The 17,528-nt window shown below is 47.8% G+C and overlaps 1 protein-coding gene across 3 annotated transcripts; it reads right to left on the bottom strand.

Annotated features, from left to right (window-relative positions):
- Positions 1-9,018: 9,018 nt before the first annotated feature.
- Positions 9,019-17,309, bottom strand: TBXT (T-box transcription factor T). 3 transcript variants are annotated; one of them, XM_028103414.1, is made up of 8 exons: positions 17,104-17,309; positions 16,408-16,672; positions 15,507-15,641; positions 14,612-14,673; positions 14,434-14,495; positions 12,637-12,813; positions 11,163-11,292; positions 9,019-9,289 (listed from the first exon to the last, which is right to left on the bottom strand). In XM_028103414.1, the coding sequence occupies exons 1-8, from the start codon at positions 17,307-17,309 to the stop codon at positions 9,019-9,021; spliced, it is 1,308 nt and encodes a 435-aa protein (XP_027959215.1). The 3 variants fall into 3 exon arrangements, with proteins under 3 accessions (XP_027959215.1, XP_027959216.1, XP_027959217.1); XM_028103415.1 differs by having other exon boundaries at positions 12,637-12,810; XM_028103416.1 differs by lacking the exon at positions 12,637-12,813.
- Positions 17,310-17,528: the final 219 nt, after the last annotated feature.

The raw sequence follows: 17,528 nt of genomic DNA, 5'->3' as shown, positions 1-17,528 counted from the left end.
AGAAACGTTGTAAGTTTCTGCTGGATCTCCTATCACTCCCAACCTCCACCATGAGAACTGTATACCCAGAAAATGTCTTACTTAAGCCTAGTCCCTGAGGAAAAAACCCATGGACAGTATTTAGACCACCCCTGCCTGGAGCAGAGCTGCAGACCCTAATCTGTAAACACTGACATGCAATGTGAGTGAGAAATAAGGATTTGGTTTTTGCAAGTACCTGAGATTTTGAGGCTCTTTGTTACACAGCATTAACCCACCAAAAACTGATTAACACAGCTTAAGGATGAAGTTAAGTTCTACAGAATTAGGGAACTTAGTAATCAATATACAACTCACTAGGAACTTGGAAGCACATGAACTTCTTTGTGTAAATGGGATATTCTAACCATGCAGTCATGGGAGGTAGGTACATAGAGACTTGATGAGAGGTAGATGTTTGTGCAAATGTCAGATACAACATGTAGGATCATAGGATCAGGGTCGCTATCCCTTTCCTCACATGCAAGTGTAGGCCTTGTTCTTAAAGCATGAAAATGATTCTCTCATTTGTTAGGGATGGATTATTTGCTCGTTCTGAGAAGGAGACAAGAAATTCAGAAAAGCCTTTTCTGAAATAAGACCCTGAACAGATTGGTTTGATCTTTCAGGTTATCTACTATTAAGACATGAGGCCCTTCATAACCCCAAACCTATGCAAATGAAGACTAAGAGAAAAACCTCAAAGCTACTGCCTATTTAATGAAAATCAACCTGGTTCAGTTGGTGGAGCATGCGGCTCTTGATCTTGGGGTCATGAGTTTGAGCCCCCTGTTTGATGTAGAGTTTACTTAAAATAAAATTTTAAAAAATTTAAAAAAAAAGGAAAAAGAACACTTGCTAACACACACGTGTGGCCCAAGGAGCCTGTTGTCCCCTCCTTATCAGGAGCTGGCCCTGGGTCCAGAGGAGGCATCACTGATGTCTCCATGGGGGACACTTCTTGGTGCATCTCTTGCTTAGGTGTAGAAGAAAGACACAACCTAGTGTGTGTCGGTTGTGGACGGGTTGCTCACCAGTCAAGGACTCTCAGAAGGGGCCTGTTGGTTACCGTTCCTCGATAAAGCAGGAGCAGGGCCTGAAACAGAGACAGATTTCTGGATAATTCTAGTGGACACCTAGATCTAGGAAGGGTCCAGTCAGGGCAAGCATGTCAGTCTTGAGCTACGGGTAGAAAAGAGTTGTTGGACTTATCTCCAGTGGTTGGTTGATTGGGCCCCGACAATGAGGGACAGGGTGGTACATCTCTAGTTAGAAAGCCTCTCCCTGGAATGATGGCATGAAGCAGTCTTTCTGAAACTGGTTTTCTGTCTCCAGTCACTGGCTAATTTCTAATTCTAATTTCTAACTTCTGGCTCAGGCAAGCAACATGTTTCTGACCAGCAACTGCTCTTCCTTGCAGGATGAACAGCAGGCCAGAAATCACCGGCTCTTTTTAAAATAAACACCTGATTTAAAAAAAAAAAAATCTCTTTTAAAATTTGCCTTACATTGTTGATTGTCTATTTGCCTCCCACAGCTTCTGCTCTTTCTCCTCTCCCACTCACAATCTTGCAGACCCGGCTGCCCCTGCAAAGCCAGGTCTCCATGCTCATGGAACTCACTAAGAAATTCAACGTTCAAGTTCAGGCATTTCATTCAGTTTCCAGGTGAGCTTTTACCATCGAACAGAGCAAGATTCACATTGTGGTCACCGAACTGAAACCTTGGCTATAAATTCTCTTACCTTCTATCGCTCATAGAGTTCTACCCAGAAAATACTTGTCTGTGTTCCTTCTTCAATTTTTACATTCTCGCTCCAGTGACCAGCCAGCTCTGAGTCGCCTGATACCTTGCATGGCTGGCTTGCTCTCATCACCGTGCTCCAACCCTGAGAATCAAGGTGGAGAACCATCTGCATTCATCCCCAATCTAAGGAAAAGCGTCTCCAGAGGCCCCCCTGAGCTGTCTGGTATTGTCTGATCTGTTCTTGGAGCTCCGAATGGAGCTTACTTAGCCTTCTGTTCTTGGCAGCAGCTGCTCCATGCTCTCTGTGGTCAGGTATATATTCTGATACACACTCCGTGCTCTTTGTAGTCTGACTTATTCTCCTGAGCCCAAGGGAGTTCGTACTTGACCTTCTCTTAGCTCAGTAAGATAGTACCTTTTCAGTTTTAAAAAATTCTTTGTAGACCCTTATAACATTTCTATAGATTTCTGACTTTTCAACCTCATGTCCTTTTTTAAAAAAGATTTTATTTATTTATTTGAGAGAGAGAGAGAGAGAAAAAGTGGGGGCAGGGGCAGAGGCAGAGGAAGAAGCAGACTCCCCATTGAGCGGGGATCCCGATGCGGGGGCTTGATCCCAGGGCCCCAGGATCATGACCTGAACTGTAGGCAGACGCTCAACTGACTGAGCTACCCAGGTGCCCCAAGTTTTCAACCTCATGTCTTTTTTTATTAGCTGTTGACCCTTACCTTTAAAGGTGACCACATTTCTACTGACTACAGATAGGATTCTTTAAACCCTCTGCTCTCTCTTTCCAGACATAAGCCAAACCATTCCATCAAAGAGTCGTGTTCTGTTTCTAGATTTCCCATAGAGATATTGCTGTTTCTCTCATGTTTTCTCTCATTTACCATGAAGTCCTCTCAAACTCGATGGCTGTCCATGGACATGGACCAGAGCGTAGCGCCCCCGCCAACAATCTGAAATCCTCTCCAAACACATCCGTTGCCATCACCTCTGCCTCTGCAGCCGCTGACGGCCTCTTTTCTTCCTCTGGTATGATGCCTTCCTGTTTTCCCTTGTCTACTGTTGATGGAAGCTCCTGGTGTCTTTTGGGTTCAGCGCACTTTTCAATTGGCCCAGCAAGTAGCCAATGGGACAATCTGCTGCCCTGAAGAGTTCGTGTTCTGGATAAAATAGATCCTTTTTTTTTTTTTTTTTTTTTTAAACACTGTCCTCCTGCTCCTTCTCTGGAATCTGGCGCTATCTCTGCTAAATCTTGGGTGTGTGGCTCTGAGGAATGAAAAGGCTGGTCTGAGACTCAGGAACATTCACCTAGCTCTCTCTCTCTTAATTAATTTCATCTTTTATTCATGGTGTGCCCTATTGCTGTCTTTGGAGAAGATATTGGGATTCAGGATGCTTCTTGAGCTCGGGTGAAGGGATGTTTCCCAGCTCCTTTCTCTGGGCACCTCCCTTCATACCGCGTCATCACAAGCTCAGCTTGAGGCGCACCTTGAGAATTGTGGAAATGTGATGACAGATCATTGCTGCTCATGCCCACAGTTACGGCTGGGTAAGTCACCAATACATGATGGGATGCTCAGGCTGCATGGCTCTCTGGACTGTTCAGACAGTTGTGAGATAAAGTCCTTACGATTTTAAGAGACGTTATGTAGTTGAAAGGTTTTCTAGAATCCCCCTGATCCATTCAGAAGTCTTAACAAAGGTTGTTTCAGACCCTTGTTTTGGTCTTCATCTTGCAGCCATGCCGTACGGGCAGTACTCTCGATTTGTTCTTGGCCCCAAGCTGGACAGACTGGACATGAGGAATGATTTCCTAGCAAGTTCTGGAGCCCATAAATTCCCTCTACGTTTTGCTTGGAGACCGGCCAGTTCATTTTTGAGCTCATCTCTTTGTGTCTTAACCACACACAGCTGAAAAAGGGTGGATTATACTTTCAGTCTTCTGTGTGGGCACCACCTGCCCAATTCCACACACTCACCAGGTGACTTTCCTAACTTCCCAGTTACTGCAGGTAAACAGTTTTACCAAACGTTTTGTACTAGTGAATATGGGGAGCCACATTCCCAAATTTAAAAGTTTCCTGGCCTTCCACCAGCCATCCCAAAGCTAATCTCACATATTCTAGTTTCTGGTCACAATGGCATCCCACTTCTAAGGACCAATTTCCGTATCCGTATGCTTTTGCTGCATAACAAACCCCCACAAAATCTTAGAGACGTGAAACAGTGTTCGTGGGCCTGCAGGGGAAGCTCCATTTGGCACTGCAGTTCCGCGGGTCGGCTCTGCTCCTTGCGTACATACACCTTCTGGGCCTAGAAGGCAAGAGCTTAACTCCCAGCAACATTCTTGAGAAAGTGATTGAGCCTTGTCTCCCCACTAACATATTGTACCTCTTGTCCACATTCCACTGGCCAAAGTAGGTCACATGGCTAATCTGGGGACATGAAAAGTAAGAAAGGAGACTCTGCCTTTTGGGAGAGGAGCTGAAAAGTCCCATATGGTGAAGGGCGCAGATACAGGCAAGAGCAAAGAGGCCAATAATGCAAGCTGTCACAGCATCTCGGGTGGAAAGAGATGATCCCAGCATCAGACTCAACGTTCAGTCTCATGACCTACACCACGTCTGGATGCCAGTCTAGGAAATAAAAGGTTTCTGCCTCACCCCCCATGCCCTGAAAAAAAAAAAAAAAAGACAGTCACAATAAATATTCCCAACAGAAAAGTGGAAGAATCAGAGATGCATCCAGTCACCAACCCTCAGCAGGTGTCACTGGCCCTCTCCTCTGGGTGGAAGGCGTGCATGGACAGGCCCAGGTCCTGTGTCCTACGGGCGGTTCCCAAACCATTGTTCCCCTTGCTTGCCCTATTCTGGACTGTTCTGTGCTCTGCAACCCAGCTGACCTACGATGAACACAGACACTCCAGCTTGGTTTTGACTAGTATTAGCATGGCATATCTTTTCCCGTGGTTTTACTTCTAACACATGTGTGTCTTTAGATTTAAAGTGCATTGGTTGTAGGGAACACAGTTAGGTCTTGCTTTCTTTCTACGTCTGACAACCTATGCCTTTGATTTGTTTAGACTGTTTACATTGATTATAATTATCGATATGGCTGAGTTTAAAATCACCATCTTGCTATTTGTTTTCCAATTGTCCCATCTCTTTGAACCCTTTTTCTTCTTGTTTAGAACTGAATATTTTCTCTATAATTCCATTCTATCTCTTTTGTTGACTTCTGAGCTACAACTCTGTTATTTTCGTGGTTGTTTTTGAGTTGATGGCACTTACCTTCCACTCATCACCACCCACGCCTTCGGGTAGTGTGGGCACGTTACATGTCTCCCCAACCCTAAATCTCTTTGGTCATATATTTGCTTAAGCATATTATAAACCCACACTGCACTGTTATGTTTATATAAAATTTATTTGATAAAATACTAACTTTCTGCAGGCTAATGATATCATAGTTTTATAATAATATGTTTTAAAACTTAAAAACAATAAATTTTATTTATAATTCCTAACTTGGAATTATTTTTTTAAAGATTTATTTACTTATTTTAGAAAGAGAGAAGGGGAGGAAGTGGGGCAGAGAGAGGGAGAGAAGCAGACTCCCCACTGCGCTCGGAGCCCCATGTGGGCCTCAATCCCGTGGCCCTGAGATCATGACCTGAACCAAAATAAAAAACTGGACGCTTAACCAACTGAACCACCCAGGCGCCCCAGGAAATTTTTTTTTAATTGGAAAAATAAGACAGTCATTTGGCCTCTTCTTTTTTTATATAAGAAAAAAACATTAGAATTATAAACATATTTAGATATGAGAAAAATAAGCTTTTCTTCTCAAAACTGTAGCTTTGGGAACTGGGGAGAAAGGATTTTAATCACAAACCCCGTGTAGGTTTCTGGGTATTGCCATAATCCAAATGTAGTGTTTTTATTACAGAGCTCTGTAATTTTCTAGTGCAGGATAACACATTTTTTTAAATATATATAATATTATGCCAAAAAAATAAAATTGGGGGTTTAGATCCCTTTATGTGAGCTTCTACTTTTCTGGTTGGCTGTAATTTTAACCTGATTACAGATGCACCATCTTAAACTTACATAGATAACATGGATTCCCTTGCCCATATTCTTGGTCAGGAATGTGTTCATGACACATTCTCCTTCTAAATACATATTTTGAGAAGTATTTTTCTTTTTAGAAGGCATAATCCCTATCACCACCACGTTCTCCCAAAAAGAAAAAAGAATAAAAGAATCGGGCCACAAACATTCAAAGTGGCAGGGATCAATTTTTAAAGATCACTTTCACCTTATATACATACAGGGAGTCAGGCCCTGTGTAATCCCAAAGACAAGGAGTTCAGATTGTATAATTTGTATAATTCCTTTTTTAAAAAACTGGGCTACAGGGGCACCTGGGTGGCTCCGTCGTTGGGCGTCTGCCTTCGGCTCAGGTCATGATCCCGGGGTCCTGGGATCGAGCCCCGCATCGGGCTCCCTGCTCGGCGGGAAGCCTGTGTCTCCCTCTCCCACTCCCCCTGCTTGTGTTCCCACTCTCGCTGTGTCTCTCTCTGTCAAATAAATAAATAAAATCTAAAAAAAATAAATTGGGCTATATATTTATTGTTCGTGAAAAATTTAGAACCTACCTTAATCTTGGTAGAGAAACAATTCATAGGACTTTCCCATTGCATTCTGAATTAGGACAGATGGCCGAGGATCTCGACAAGGTGTTTCTTCTATGCAGCAATACCTTATTCTAAGGGTTCCATGAATAGAGCCAGGCAACGATTTGTTCTATTGGCTTGGAATCCTATCTACGAGGCTGTAGCACATGTTACTGTTTCTACCCACTTTCCGAGACCTTTATCTCTTTCATTTCTCACAACAACCCTGATAGACGAGCATTTTCTTTCTCGTCTTTGCAATAAGGAACTTGAATTTTTGGAGCGGGTAACTCTCACTCAAATCCAGGTATTTTGCACCAAACTGCAAGCTCTTTGCACCATGTGGCTGCCACTGCCCCATTGCATAACCAGAAAAACGCTGTTTGGTTTACTTAAATATTAATTCCCTGAATCTGGGTCACCCTGAGAAACTCAAACGTGCCATGATCCTGCCTGTCTTCTACATGTAAAACCAGTCTCTCCAGCCAGAGTCGAAGGCCCCTGCAGAAAGGGCTGTGTGACTCAGTCTCCCCGGGTTCCCTGGCCATGCCCTCCAGAACCCTCCACCCAGGCTCCTCCTGTGCCCTCAGATCAGTCCTGGAGTCCTGACACTTGCCAGGCTGGCAGGGGACGGACCCTGGGGTGGACCCTAGGAGGATAAGACCCTGGTGGCAGCCTTTACAGAGCAGCCGGCTACAGAGGGCTGCAAGTTTTCGGTGAGGTGGGCTCCCAGCACTGTGGCCACGGGATCCCAGGGGACTGTCCACGCCCCCGAAGTCCAGCCCTCCTCCAGCAGCCCCTGCTGGTACCTCGGCTGGGCAGGAGCCACAGAACAGACTAGGACCGGTTTCGTTTCCCAGTTCTATCTGGGCAGCAGTTCATCCAAAAAATATTCTTCTAATACATTTGTCAATAAATCGTCTGATTTAGGCTATATCCACATGTGAGCAGCAATAAAACCTAGTAGTTATAACATCGAGAAAAACTTGGAAGGACCAAACTGTTGAGGAGAACCATGTCCCACTTGTACCGCCGACACAAGTACTCTAAACACTCAGCTCTTGGCACGGAGTTCTAAGTTCTCAGTAAGTGAGTGTGCACTAAGTTCACACTCAGTAAGTGTGAACTTAGTGCGAACTGGGATTAGTGTGTGTCCCAGAAATCACAGGACTCGAAGGAAGCCTGAGCGCTGGACTGAGCCCCTGGCAATGATAACTCAGGGGTTCGATGAGGTAACTAATTAAGTGAGCAATGGCTGACTTTTAGAAACACTTCTTCCTCTCCTTTGGGAAGTTTCAAAATCCCTCAGCCTTATTTCTCTTAACCTCTAATGTCCACGACACCACTATAATGCCGCTTACTGGCCGAGCTCCAATGGGCTGGCCATCCGTAACTCTCAGCAAGCAGGGGTTCTGAAGATCAATCAAGCTCCAACAGGTAGCATCAAAATAAGGATTCAGCCACTAGATGGAGAAATTGCCCCAGTCAAGCACAAAGCACCATTCTGGGTCTCTGCTGGAAATACAAGCAGTGAAGATATTTATAAACGCCATGTTGTCCAAACATATAAGCTGTAACTTTTTGTCAATTCATTTGATGTGCTTTTGTTTGAATTGCTCCAATCAGGTAGACATCTCATGTTCATCTTTACTGTTTTATGCTGTCATTTTCCACGATTTCAGTGCTGACTACCTAAATCTCTGGAACATCATTTGTCATCTTTTGCATTTTTGTGGTAATTAGCATTGAGTAAATACATGCAGATTTCACTTCCCATTCTGCAGCTCACTTGAGAAAGTACCAAGGTTCACAACAGATTAAAATGTCCCTTTGGGACAAGGTCTTCGCACCAGCTTTCACAAAATCTCGCCCAAAAAAAGAGGAGTCTGAATACTAACTAGACCAACCAAATTTGGATATTGCCTTTATTTTGCAGAAAATGTTTCCTGCTGATTGTCTTTGGCTACTTAAAAGAAAAATATAAACAATCATAGGTTTAACAATACAAGAGATTAACTACCTATGCTCAAAATAAACACATTCTAGTGGGCAGAGCAGGCAAATCTGCGTTTCTACTACAATCTGCTGTCCTCAGCTTTGACAGGCTTCTGTCCTTCACAGCGCAGCACCCACTGTGGCAGGCGCCACAAAGGGCCTGGAAACCATCCCCAAGCAACAAGGAAGAAAATTAACTGTGCTTTTTCTCTTGCTCATGTAGGACTGGTGGGGTTTACGGACTCCGATGTGCCAAGTCACCCATGGGCCGTAGGAGAAACAAACAAAAGTTTCTGGACCCTAGCAAATCATTTTTATTGTGAATCGTGGTAAGTCTGGCCGACCGCATCGCTTCCAGGCCCAATTTGCCTGCGGGGCATCGGTGGCCCCAGACGGTGGGCACGCACTCCTGAGGAACAGGAGAGCACGGATCCCTCTTATGTTACAGGGAGGGTGATAGGGCCTGTTTCCTTTCCTGGACCCATGAGCTGCCACTTTGTACCCGGGGATCAACCAAATCCACACTGGAGGCCCCACACAGAAGCCCTGCGTCTGTTACAACACAGGCCTTGCTTCACATGGAAGGTGGTGACACGGGCGTCCACGAGGCTATGAGGCGGGCTTGGGCCGACGCATCGTACTGGCTGTCGGGAATGTCTGTGGCCGTGGGGGCCCCTTCGTACAGCGGGGATCCGGAGGAGGATGCCTGGGCCGGGTGGGTGAGAGGCGCAGCATGCGAGGGGGAGCCCCGAAAGAACTGCGCCCCCAGCCCGTTGGACGTCGCCGCCGTCTGAGCCCCAGGCGTGATGGTGCCGTTGCTCACAGACCACAGGCTGGGGTACTGGCTGCAAGGGGAAAACCGAGACACTCAGGCAATCAGAGGTGGAGCGAGGCTCGGGACCAGCGCACAGGGGACGCAAACACGGAGACCTCCCGCTCCCGATCACCGCCCCGGATGGTGTCTTTCCAACAGGCCGTTGGCTCTCAACCACACTCTGAGGTGCCACAGAAGCTACTGTCTCCTATCTGTCAACAAGAAACAAAATTGCGGGCCCTGCCTGCAAAGGTTGTGTGCGGTTCGCGGCTCCTCCCGGAGCGCCAGCCGTTCTTGCTGCCAACCACTCCAGGCTGGTCCTTTGGCGCTCTCGTTCAGAATCCCAAGTCCCCAGATCCCCTGAATCAGAGGTTTCCGGGGTGTGCCTAGGTGTCTGTGCTGATTAACTCGCCCCGCCCCGCTGCTGGGGTTCTTGCCATGGAAACAGCACCTTCCTGGAACATTAAGGTACAAAATGTGCTCGAAATAGGCACTGCCCCGCCCTCGGTCCTGTGCAGTAACACTTAGCAGGTCGGCGGGATGCGGTGCAGGACGAGCAGCCGGGAGCTAGCCCCGGACACACACCCAGTCCTGCCCTTCACCGGCTGTGTCGGTACCCTGGCCTGCGGCCAGTTTTGAGCCCGCTTCCCAATGCACGGAGGAAGCAGCTAGAAACAAGTATGAAGTCCTTCAGTCTAGCAACGCAGATTTAAACAGCATCCAACTATGCTAAAACTGCTTTGAGAAAATGTCTTTCCCTTACTCCATACTGTGCTGTATTGTTCACCAAGCCCTGTTCTGTATTTCAGACGTATTTGACCTCAAAAACAAATCTGAGTTGAACGAAGTAGTTTACTATCCCCATTTCACAGAGAGAAGAAACACCTCTGAGACGCCCCATCAGAATGGGACTGCAATGGAACTGTGAGGTCCCCACAGCCAGTGGTTTGTAACCTGCAGGTTAGTCCACTTATGTGCAGGTCTCTGAGTGACCTTCGGGCCCTTGAATGGTTGGCTGCTTTGTGCATTGTTTGCTTTATTTTTTAAGAGAAGACAATTAGATTCTTATTATAAAGGAATTGTTTCTGAGACAAAAGAATTAAAATCTTGGGCATCTTTTGGTATTCTATATACAATAAATTGCACTGCTTTCGTAGTCAAAGTAACTTGGGTAGAGATTCACTCTGCTGTGAGCCAACAACCTGTTAAATCACTTAATATCTCTGAGCCTGTTTCTTCAGAAAATGAAAGCTGACTTTCAGCTTTGATTCAGTTTTCTTATAATAATCTTATGAAAAACAGCAATACAGTTACCAATCAGCTTGATTTTTAAGCCAATCTCCCTGTACATTATTTTCAAGCTAATAATAAAATATTCATTTTTCTTTACTAGTTACCAGCATATATGTTAAGGACTTTGATCCTGTATCCACAGAAAAGCCAACACATTTTTTTCCCTCAATTTAATAGCTCTTGTCAAAAATGATTCTAGAAACATTTCTTCAAATTTCACCTGCTGACCCCAACAACTCTGTAAAGACATGCTGAGGCTGGGCTTATATAACATATTTTTTCTTGTAGAAATGAGGCTCAGAGAATTTAAGAGACATGTCCTCTATAGGAACTAGTAAGTGCCAGAGCCAGGATGGGGGCCCTGACTTCCCTCTGTTACAGCCCAGCTCCATGCATGCCACCCCGAGGGGGCCCCTGGTCCTCCCAGAAGACAGACTGGAACAGTAACACAGTGGTCATGTAACCTGGGATCCTGGGTTAGTGATACAACTGTCAATAATAGCCCAGCCGCCCACAGGTGAAGAGGCAGAACAAAAACCAGTGGATGGAAATGGCATGATGTCACACTCATAGTCCCAGGACAGTGCGCATCATGTCCAGACATACGTTACCTAGAGCCGGTGGGTGGGCCGGCGCTGTGGCTCATGGGGAGCATGCTGGTATGGGCAGGCGTCCCAAGGCTGGGCCAACTGTCATGGGATTGGAGCATGGACAAACATGCAGATGGATTGTCAGAATAGGCTATGGGGCAAAGAAAGCTTCGTTAGTGGGGGGGTCTTCCAGGAGCGACAGAATGCAGCGAAATACTAGCAACAACTGGCACTACCCAACACTGAAAACAAAATGAGTCTGGAATATGGAACAGAAGACTACCCAAGCCAGTGGGTTAAGCGTCTGCATTCGGCTCAGGTCATGATCCCGGGGTCCTGGGATCGAGCTCTGCATCAGCCTCCCGGCTCAGTGGGGAGCCTGCTTCTCCCTCTGCCTCTGCCACTCCTCCTGCTTGTGCTCTCTCTCTCTCTCTCTCTCTCTCTCTCTCAAATGAATAAATAAAAAAATCTTTTTAAAAAAGACTATCCATTGGCCTGTTTAATTGGTCACCAAAGGCAAATATCTATGGCCAAATGTATATATTAGACAATAAATTTTAGTAAATCCAAGCTTTTTCTTTATCTTCAGATCAATAGATGCCCTGTAGAAAGGGATCCTACGATCACTTGACTGGGGATTAATTATCCTCAAAAATAAACATAAATATAACTTTAACCTGCCTTTTCCCAAAATATTATTTCTTAAGAGATGAAAACACCTTAAAAACCATACTCCGGGCAACACTAAAATATGATCTTCTAGCCTCAGAGTCTAGCTGCTGCTTCAACAAGACCCCATGACTATTTCTTCATCAAATAAGGTCCTTTCGTTTCAAATCAGCTTTAATTGCTTAATTGCTTTATGGTGTTCATTAGCTATGTTCCTCCTTTTAGAGCCAGACAAAATTAAGTCTGGGCATACGTGGTGTTAGAGGAAGTTTAAAGGGGATCTTAATGGTCCAGCCCTGTGTTTGTAGCCCGTAAGCACGCACTGGGATCACTGGAAGCCTGCTGATTCCGCCTGCCTGGGCCAGTTTCGAGGTGATGCTGTTGCAGACGCTCCAGGCACCACACGTGGAGAAACATACTTCGTGGATCAGTGGGAGAGTCACGGAAAATCGTGCGTGGGTCTAGTTAAGCCAGTAATTCTCATACCTGGCTGACCCAACATCATCACTTTAGAGAGGTTCATAAACTATCCAAACCTGGGCCCTTAGAGATGGACCCACGGCTGCAGGGTGAAAAAGCTTCCGCAGTAACTGAGTACATTCGGCACCACAGCCCCCTGGTCTGGACCTCTCAGCGGCTGAGCCAGCAGCCATAGCTTGGACCTGAAATAAAGGTCCCTCTTGAGCCCACTAAAGAACTGGCCTGGGTGTGTGTTCCAAAAGAGGTCCTCCTACCCTGATCTCTGGAATCAATCCCACAGAGGCCTTTCCTGCAGTGGTCTTCCATCCACCCCCATACCCCAGGCAGACTTTGACTTAGGACTTACTTGGAGAATTATTCCGATGTGTGTAAGGGCTGGGGTAGGGGGATGGCCGGTGGTTCCTCAGGGCGGGGTACCTTTCACAGCCGTGCGTAGAGGGAAGTGAGAGGGGCCCTCCGAACTGAGGGTGGGGGGTGGCAGGTGGGCACAGGCTGCTGGGTCCAGGGATGAGCCACCCCCCTGCTGTGGGAAAAGAGTGCTGAGTAACTGGCATTTGTATTACCTCCATTAGTTAAAGGACAGGAGAGCTGAGACCAGGAATCAGTGGGTCTCCTCCTGAGGGGTCCCCGATGAAGAGAGGATGCATAGGGTCTTGCACTGAGTCCCCCAGTCCAAGTCTTAAGGCATCTGGGCCTCAGCTCCACATGAGAGGCCACAGTTTGACCAGGGTTTCCAAACCCACGGGGCACCTGAGAAGAGCTGGGGGACCCGGCCCCAGCCTCGGCCAATGCCCACTGCTTCCTCAACCTCTCTAATTCAAACCTGCCAGAATCTTCCCAGGCCCATCAGCTTCGAAGCCCTACCTGCTGAGCATGAAAAAACACAGAAACACAAAATTCAGAGCCAGATGCGCTGGAGACACACGGGGCAAGTCACGTGCGTGGTGCCCCCCTCCCCCCCCCCCCGTTGGCCTGCTCCTACCACCTCACCACGACGGGGAGCTGTGTCCTGGCTGGACGTGTGTTGTTTTCTGTCCACTTTTCTTCTGCTTCAGGCTCACCTTCTCCCCACTGTGCACACCCGTCAGAAAATCACTCTGCTGTTACCCTGCCTGCCTCTCACACTCCAATCTCTTCTCCGTTCCCTGCTTTTAAGTCTGTTGTTGTTCCTTTTAATTCAGAAAAGCAACCTCTAAGAGCACAACTACTCTGGCTATAATTTCCAAATGACAAACAATGCTTCAGACAACATTGAAATGAGAGAAAGGTCCGGATCTGCCCACAAAGCCTGCCCCCCATCAAATGCCCAAACGACGGCAGCCCATGAGCCACTTTAGGAGAGCTGTTTGTTAAATTAGCCCAGAAGATGATTAACGAAGAAAAAGGGAACAGAAAAAGAGTGTCCGCAGGATGTGCCACGTTGGTCCCCTCGGCCTCTAGAAGTGGCAACAAGCACTAACTTTTCTCTCCCGATAATGTCAGTTATTTAAATTACAAGCCCCTTCCCTGCATAGAGGGGAGAGCCACACAAAACTCTGTCTCCTAACAGACACTGCTCCTTAGACCTGTGCCACTTTGCTCTGGCTCGTGGAACTCGGAAAGGAAGCTGGACTTAAAGCACTTTCCCCATCCTACAAGCCACTGTCCCCACCAGCAAAACGAGCCGGAGTTGCTGGGCCACTCCTGGAACTGAAATGGGCTACAGGAAAAATCACATCTGCTCATAAGCATCCTTCCAAAGGTGGTCCTTTGGTCTGCCATCATTAATAACGAGAGAAACCATCTCAAAGTGGCTAGAACAAGCTGGCTTCTCCACTTGCCCAACAGAGCAGAGTCTAAACCCCCACCAAGATCTCCACCATCTGACACGGCCACGGTGGGAGGTGCCTCGAAGCCAAACAACTGAGCCCAGGTAAGTTCTCCCCTGGCTTCTCTGTCAAGAGTCCCAAGTGCCAGATGCGCATCCACAACCCTCAAGTAGAGCAGAGGTTGAAGACATAGCTCCAACATCATGGGCCCATGGTGGGCGGTCTGCTCCCCAGCCACACTCAGAAACCCGCTGTCAGCTGCATCCCCAGCTCTGGCTCTCAGCAGCCTAGTCCTGGAAGCAAGAGACGTGGGGACGGAACGCAACAAACCGTACATTGGGAGTACCCAGACTGCTGGCTGTCTCCAGGTTCTTCCATCATATCTTTGTGATCACTTCTGTCAAAAAAGTGTATTGAGTCGTCAAAAAGAACATTCGGAAAATACCATTTGCAGCAATATTTCCTCTTTCTGCATATTTCTTTGCCCAAAGGGTATAGTTAGAATTCTCTCACCTTTCCTTCGCATCAAGGAAAGCTTTTGCAAATGGATTGTATTTAATTTTAAGAGCTGTGATCTGAAAAAAAAAAAAGAAAAGAAATCACATTGACTGGTACACTGTCCATTAGCCAGAGGATTTAATTTGGTCCCGAGAAATTGGGAAACATCAGTACCCCTTCCTTTAAATATTCAAACATGATCAGACTTTCTTCCAGGTCTATTTTTCTATTTGAGTCTGAAGTGGCTGAGTAATTGTAATATTTAACAAAGAACAGTACATTTATGGAAGTTTTTAAATGCTGCTTTTCTGAGTGGAATTCACAGTGAGTTTAACCTACTGCTGACAACATTCTGTGTGCATAAATCAGACAAACATGGCTCAAAACATTACCTGAATCTGCTTAGGAAATAGCGATTTGCTCCTTCTAGTTGGCACTCAACACTGACAACTTAACCAGCTAATCACAAAATGTCTGTACTTTGGGGTAGACTTAAGAGATTTACGGGCACTAACCGGTATTTTGTATCTAGATGACCCTTCACACTGCCCAGGTTTGGAGGGTTGCCCCCCACCCTTTCAGGAAGATCTCCAAAGACTGCCTCTCTTACTCATCTTGTTCTCAAGAAATCCTCATAGAACTTAACCTAAATATTTTGTTCTTTTTCACTCGGAGAATTTAGGAGATGGTTCTATTTTATAGTGTCTATTTTATAGACACTTTAACAGAGAATTAAAGGAGAAATGCTTGAACAGGCACACATTTTAAAATTTCTCCCCTCTGTCCCAATTCTATGGTCATAGTAGATTATTTGAAAAGGGATAACCTTTCAGTCTAAAGTACACCAACACACAGAATGTCCACATTCTTTGCGACCTCACAGGGGACACATGCCCACCCGGCTGCTCACCTCCTCGTTCTGATAAGCGGTCACTGCGATGAACTGGGTCTCTGGGAAGCAGTGGCTGGTGATCATGCGCTGTGCGCCCCCAACTCTCACTATGTGGATCCGAGGCTCGTACTTGTGTAAGGAGTTCAACATGATCTGAGGGAAGGACACAGGCAAGACTTTCAGATAACAAGACATCCATTTGCCCTGCTGTTGAGAAGAAAAATACATCCAAGGTGCAGAAAATGCTGTAGCTCACAAGACAGTGTCTTTACCGTTGAAGTTGGTGGGTTTCCCCTCAGGTGCTGCTTCCCACGACTGGCTTAAGGAAAGGAATGTGAGGTGCTACACGCCATTAAAGGCAATGAATGCCCATCGTGAAATCCTTCGACCTGGTACAATAACGTTCTAAAGCTTCCAGGATGGCTAGAGACATCTTTAAAAGCCTGAGCTTGTTTGCACCTTGTTTGAACATGGGGTCTCCCAGTAAAAAATCCCCCAAGTAAAGACATTCTTAGAAGAGGACAAATTTACATGTCTGTTCAGACCATGCAGCAAACACAATGGCACATATTTAGCTGGAAAGTGACCGCTTACCATCAAGGCTGATATTTTCTCTACCTCTAGGTAAGGTGAAGACTTGAATGCAAAAGTTCCCCAAAGCCTGAGACCTGTTGAGTCCTTAAAGGTGAGGAAGCCCTGCACCCTCCCCGCCCCCAGCTCCCCGCCTTGGTGTTAACCACCATCAGTTTACTATAAACAACACTGAAGGCTTAATTGAGGAAGGCTGTGGCAGTTTCTCCAGGACAGATGTCACCTCCCGCGCAAGCACAGTCCCTTCCACCACGCCGAAGGTGCGGACCTGGCCTCGCCTGGCGCTGTCCCTGCCCCCCCCAACCCCCGCGGGCTCCATCACACCTACCTGACCCCCTCCGTTGAGCTTGTTGGTGAGCTTGACTTTGCTGAAGGAGACGGGCGCCTTCATCCAGTGGGCCCCGAAGTTGGGCGAGTCGGGGTGGATGTAGACGCAGCTGGGCGCCTGAGGCTCTGGCTTGCCCCCCGGGACCCACTCTCCGTTCACATACTTCCAGCGGTGGTTGTCGGCAGCCACGAAGTCCAGCAAGAAGGAGTACATGGCGTTGGGGTCCAGGCCAGACACGTTCACCTTCAGCACCGGGAACATCCTCCTGCAAAGGAAGGAGTGCAGCCGGAGGACCCCGGATCTGAGCCTTTAAGACCTTTAGACCTAAGGCACAAAGCTTGGGACAGAGGCATCTGTCACTGTGGGGCAAAGAGAAGCCCCCAGGCCCCGCCTTCCCAGAGCCCCCCCCCCAAGTCCCCAGCGTCCTCCACACTGTCCCACTGCCCCCGGAGGCAGGGTCCCAGAGAGCCTGGCCGAGGGTTCCCGCGAGCGGCCAAGACGCGGGTCTGGGAGACTTCTCCCAAACTTCCGCGGAGCAAACCCCAGAGAGTGACGATGAGGGGACACAGGGCTCTGTTCCCGAGCCGAGCGGAAAGGAGCAAGAAGACCCCCACTGGGAGGAAACCTCGGGCAGCGGGAAAGTTTCCTCCAGGCCTCCCGAAAGCCCGGCGCACGCCGAAGTCCGGGCGCGCCTACCTGCCGTTCTTGGTCACGATCATCTCGTTGGTGAGCTCCTTGAAGCGCAGCCACAGCTCGCTCTCCTCGAGGCCCACGCGCAGCTCGCGCTCCGTGGGGTCGCCCTTCTCGCTGCCCGCCTGCAGCTCGCTCTCCACGGCGCTCAGCAGGTGGTCCACTCGGTACTGCAGGCTCTTCCCCGCGTTCTCGGAGCCGGGGGAGCTCATCCTCCTGCCCGCCCCCTCCCCACCGCCCCCCGAAGCCCCGACTCGCTACGCGAGAGCCACCTTCACCCCGGTCGGCGGCCGCTTTCCCGAGACGGCGCAGGGCTCCCAGCACTGGCCCCGGAGGAGGGCGCGGACCGAGATCTGGGGGGGAGGGGGCGGGGGAGGGGTGGGGGGGAGGTTCTTCCACTTGAACTCCCGCGAGGCACGGCTAGCGTAGGT

This window comes from Eumetopias jubatus, unplaced genomic scaffold (assembly GCF_037043125.1).
Source record: "Eumetopias jubatus isolate StellerSeaLion01/CBP00866 unplaced genomic scaffold, mEumJub1_p1.0 scaffold_6, whole genome shotgun sequence".
NCBI lineage: Eukaryota > Metazoa > Chordata > Mammalia > Carnivora > Otariidae > Eumetopias > Eumetopias jubatus.
This window is presented reverse-complemented; position numbering and strand designations above follow the sequence as displayed.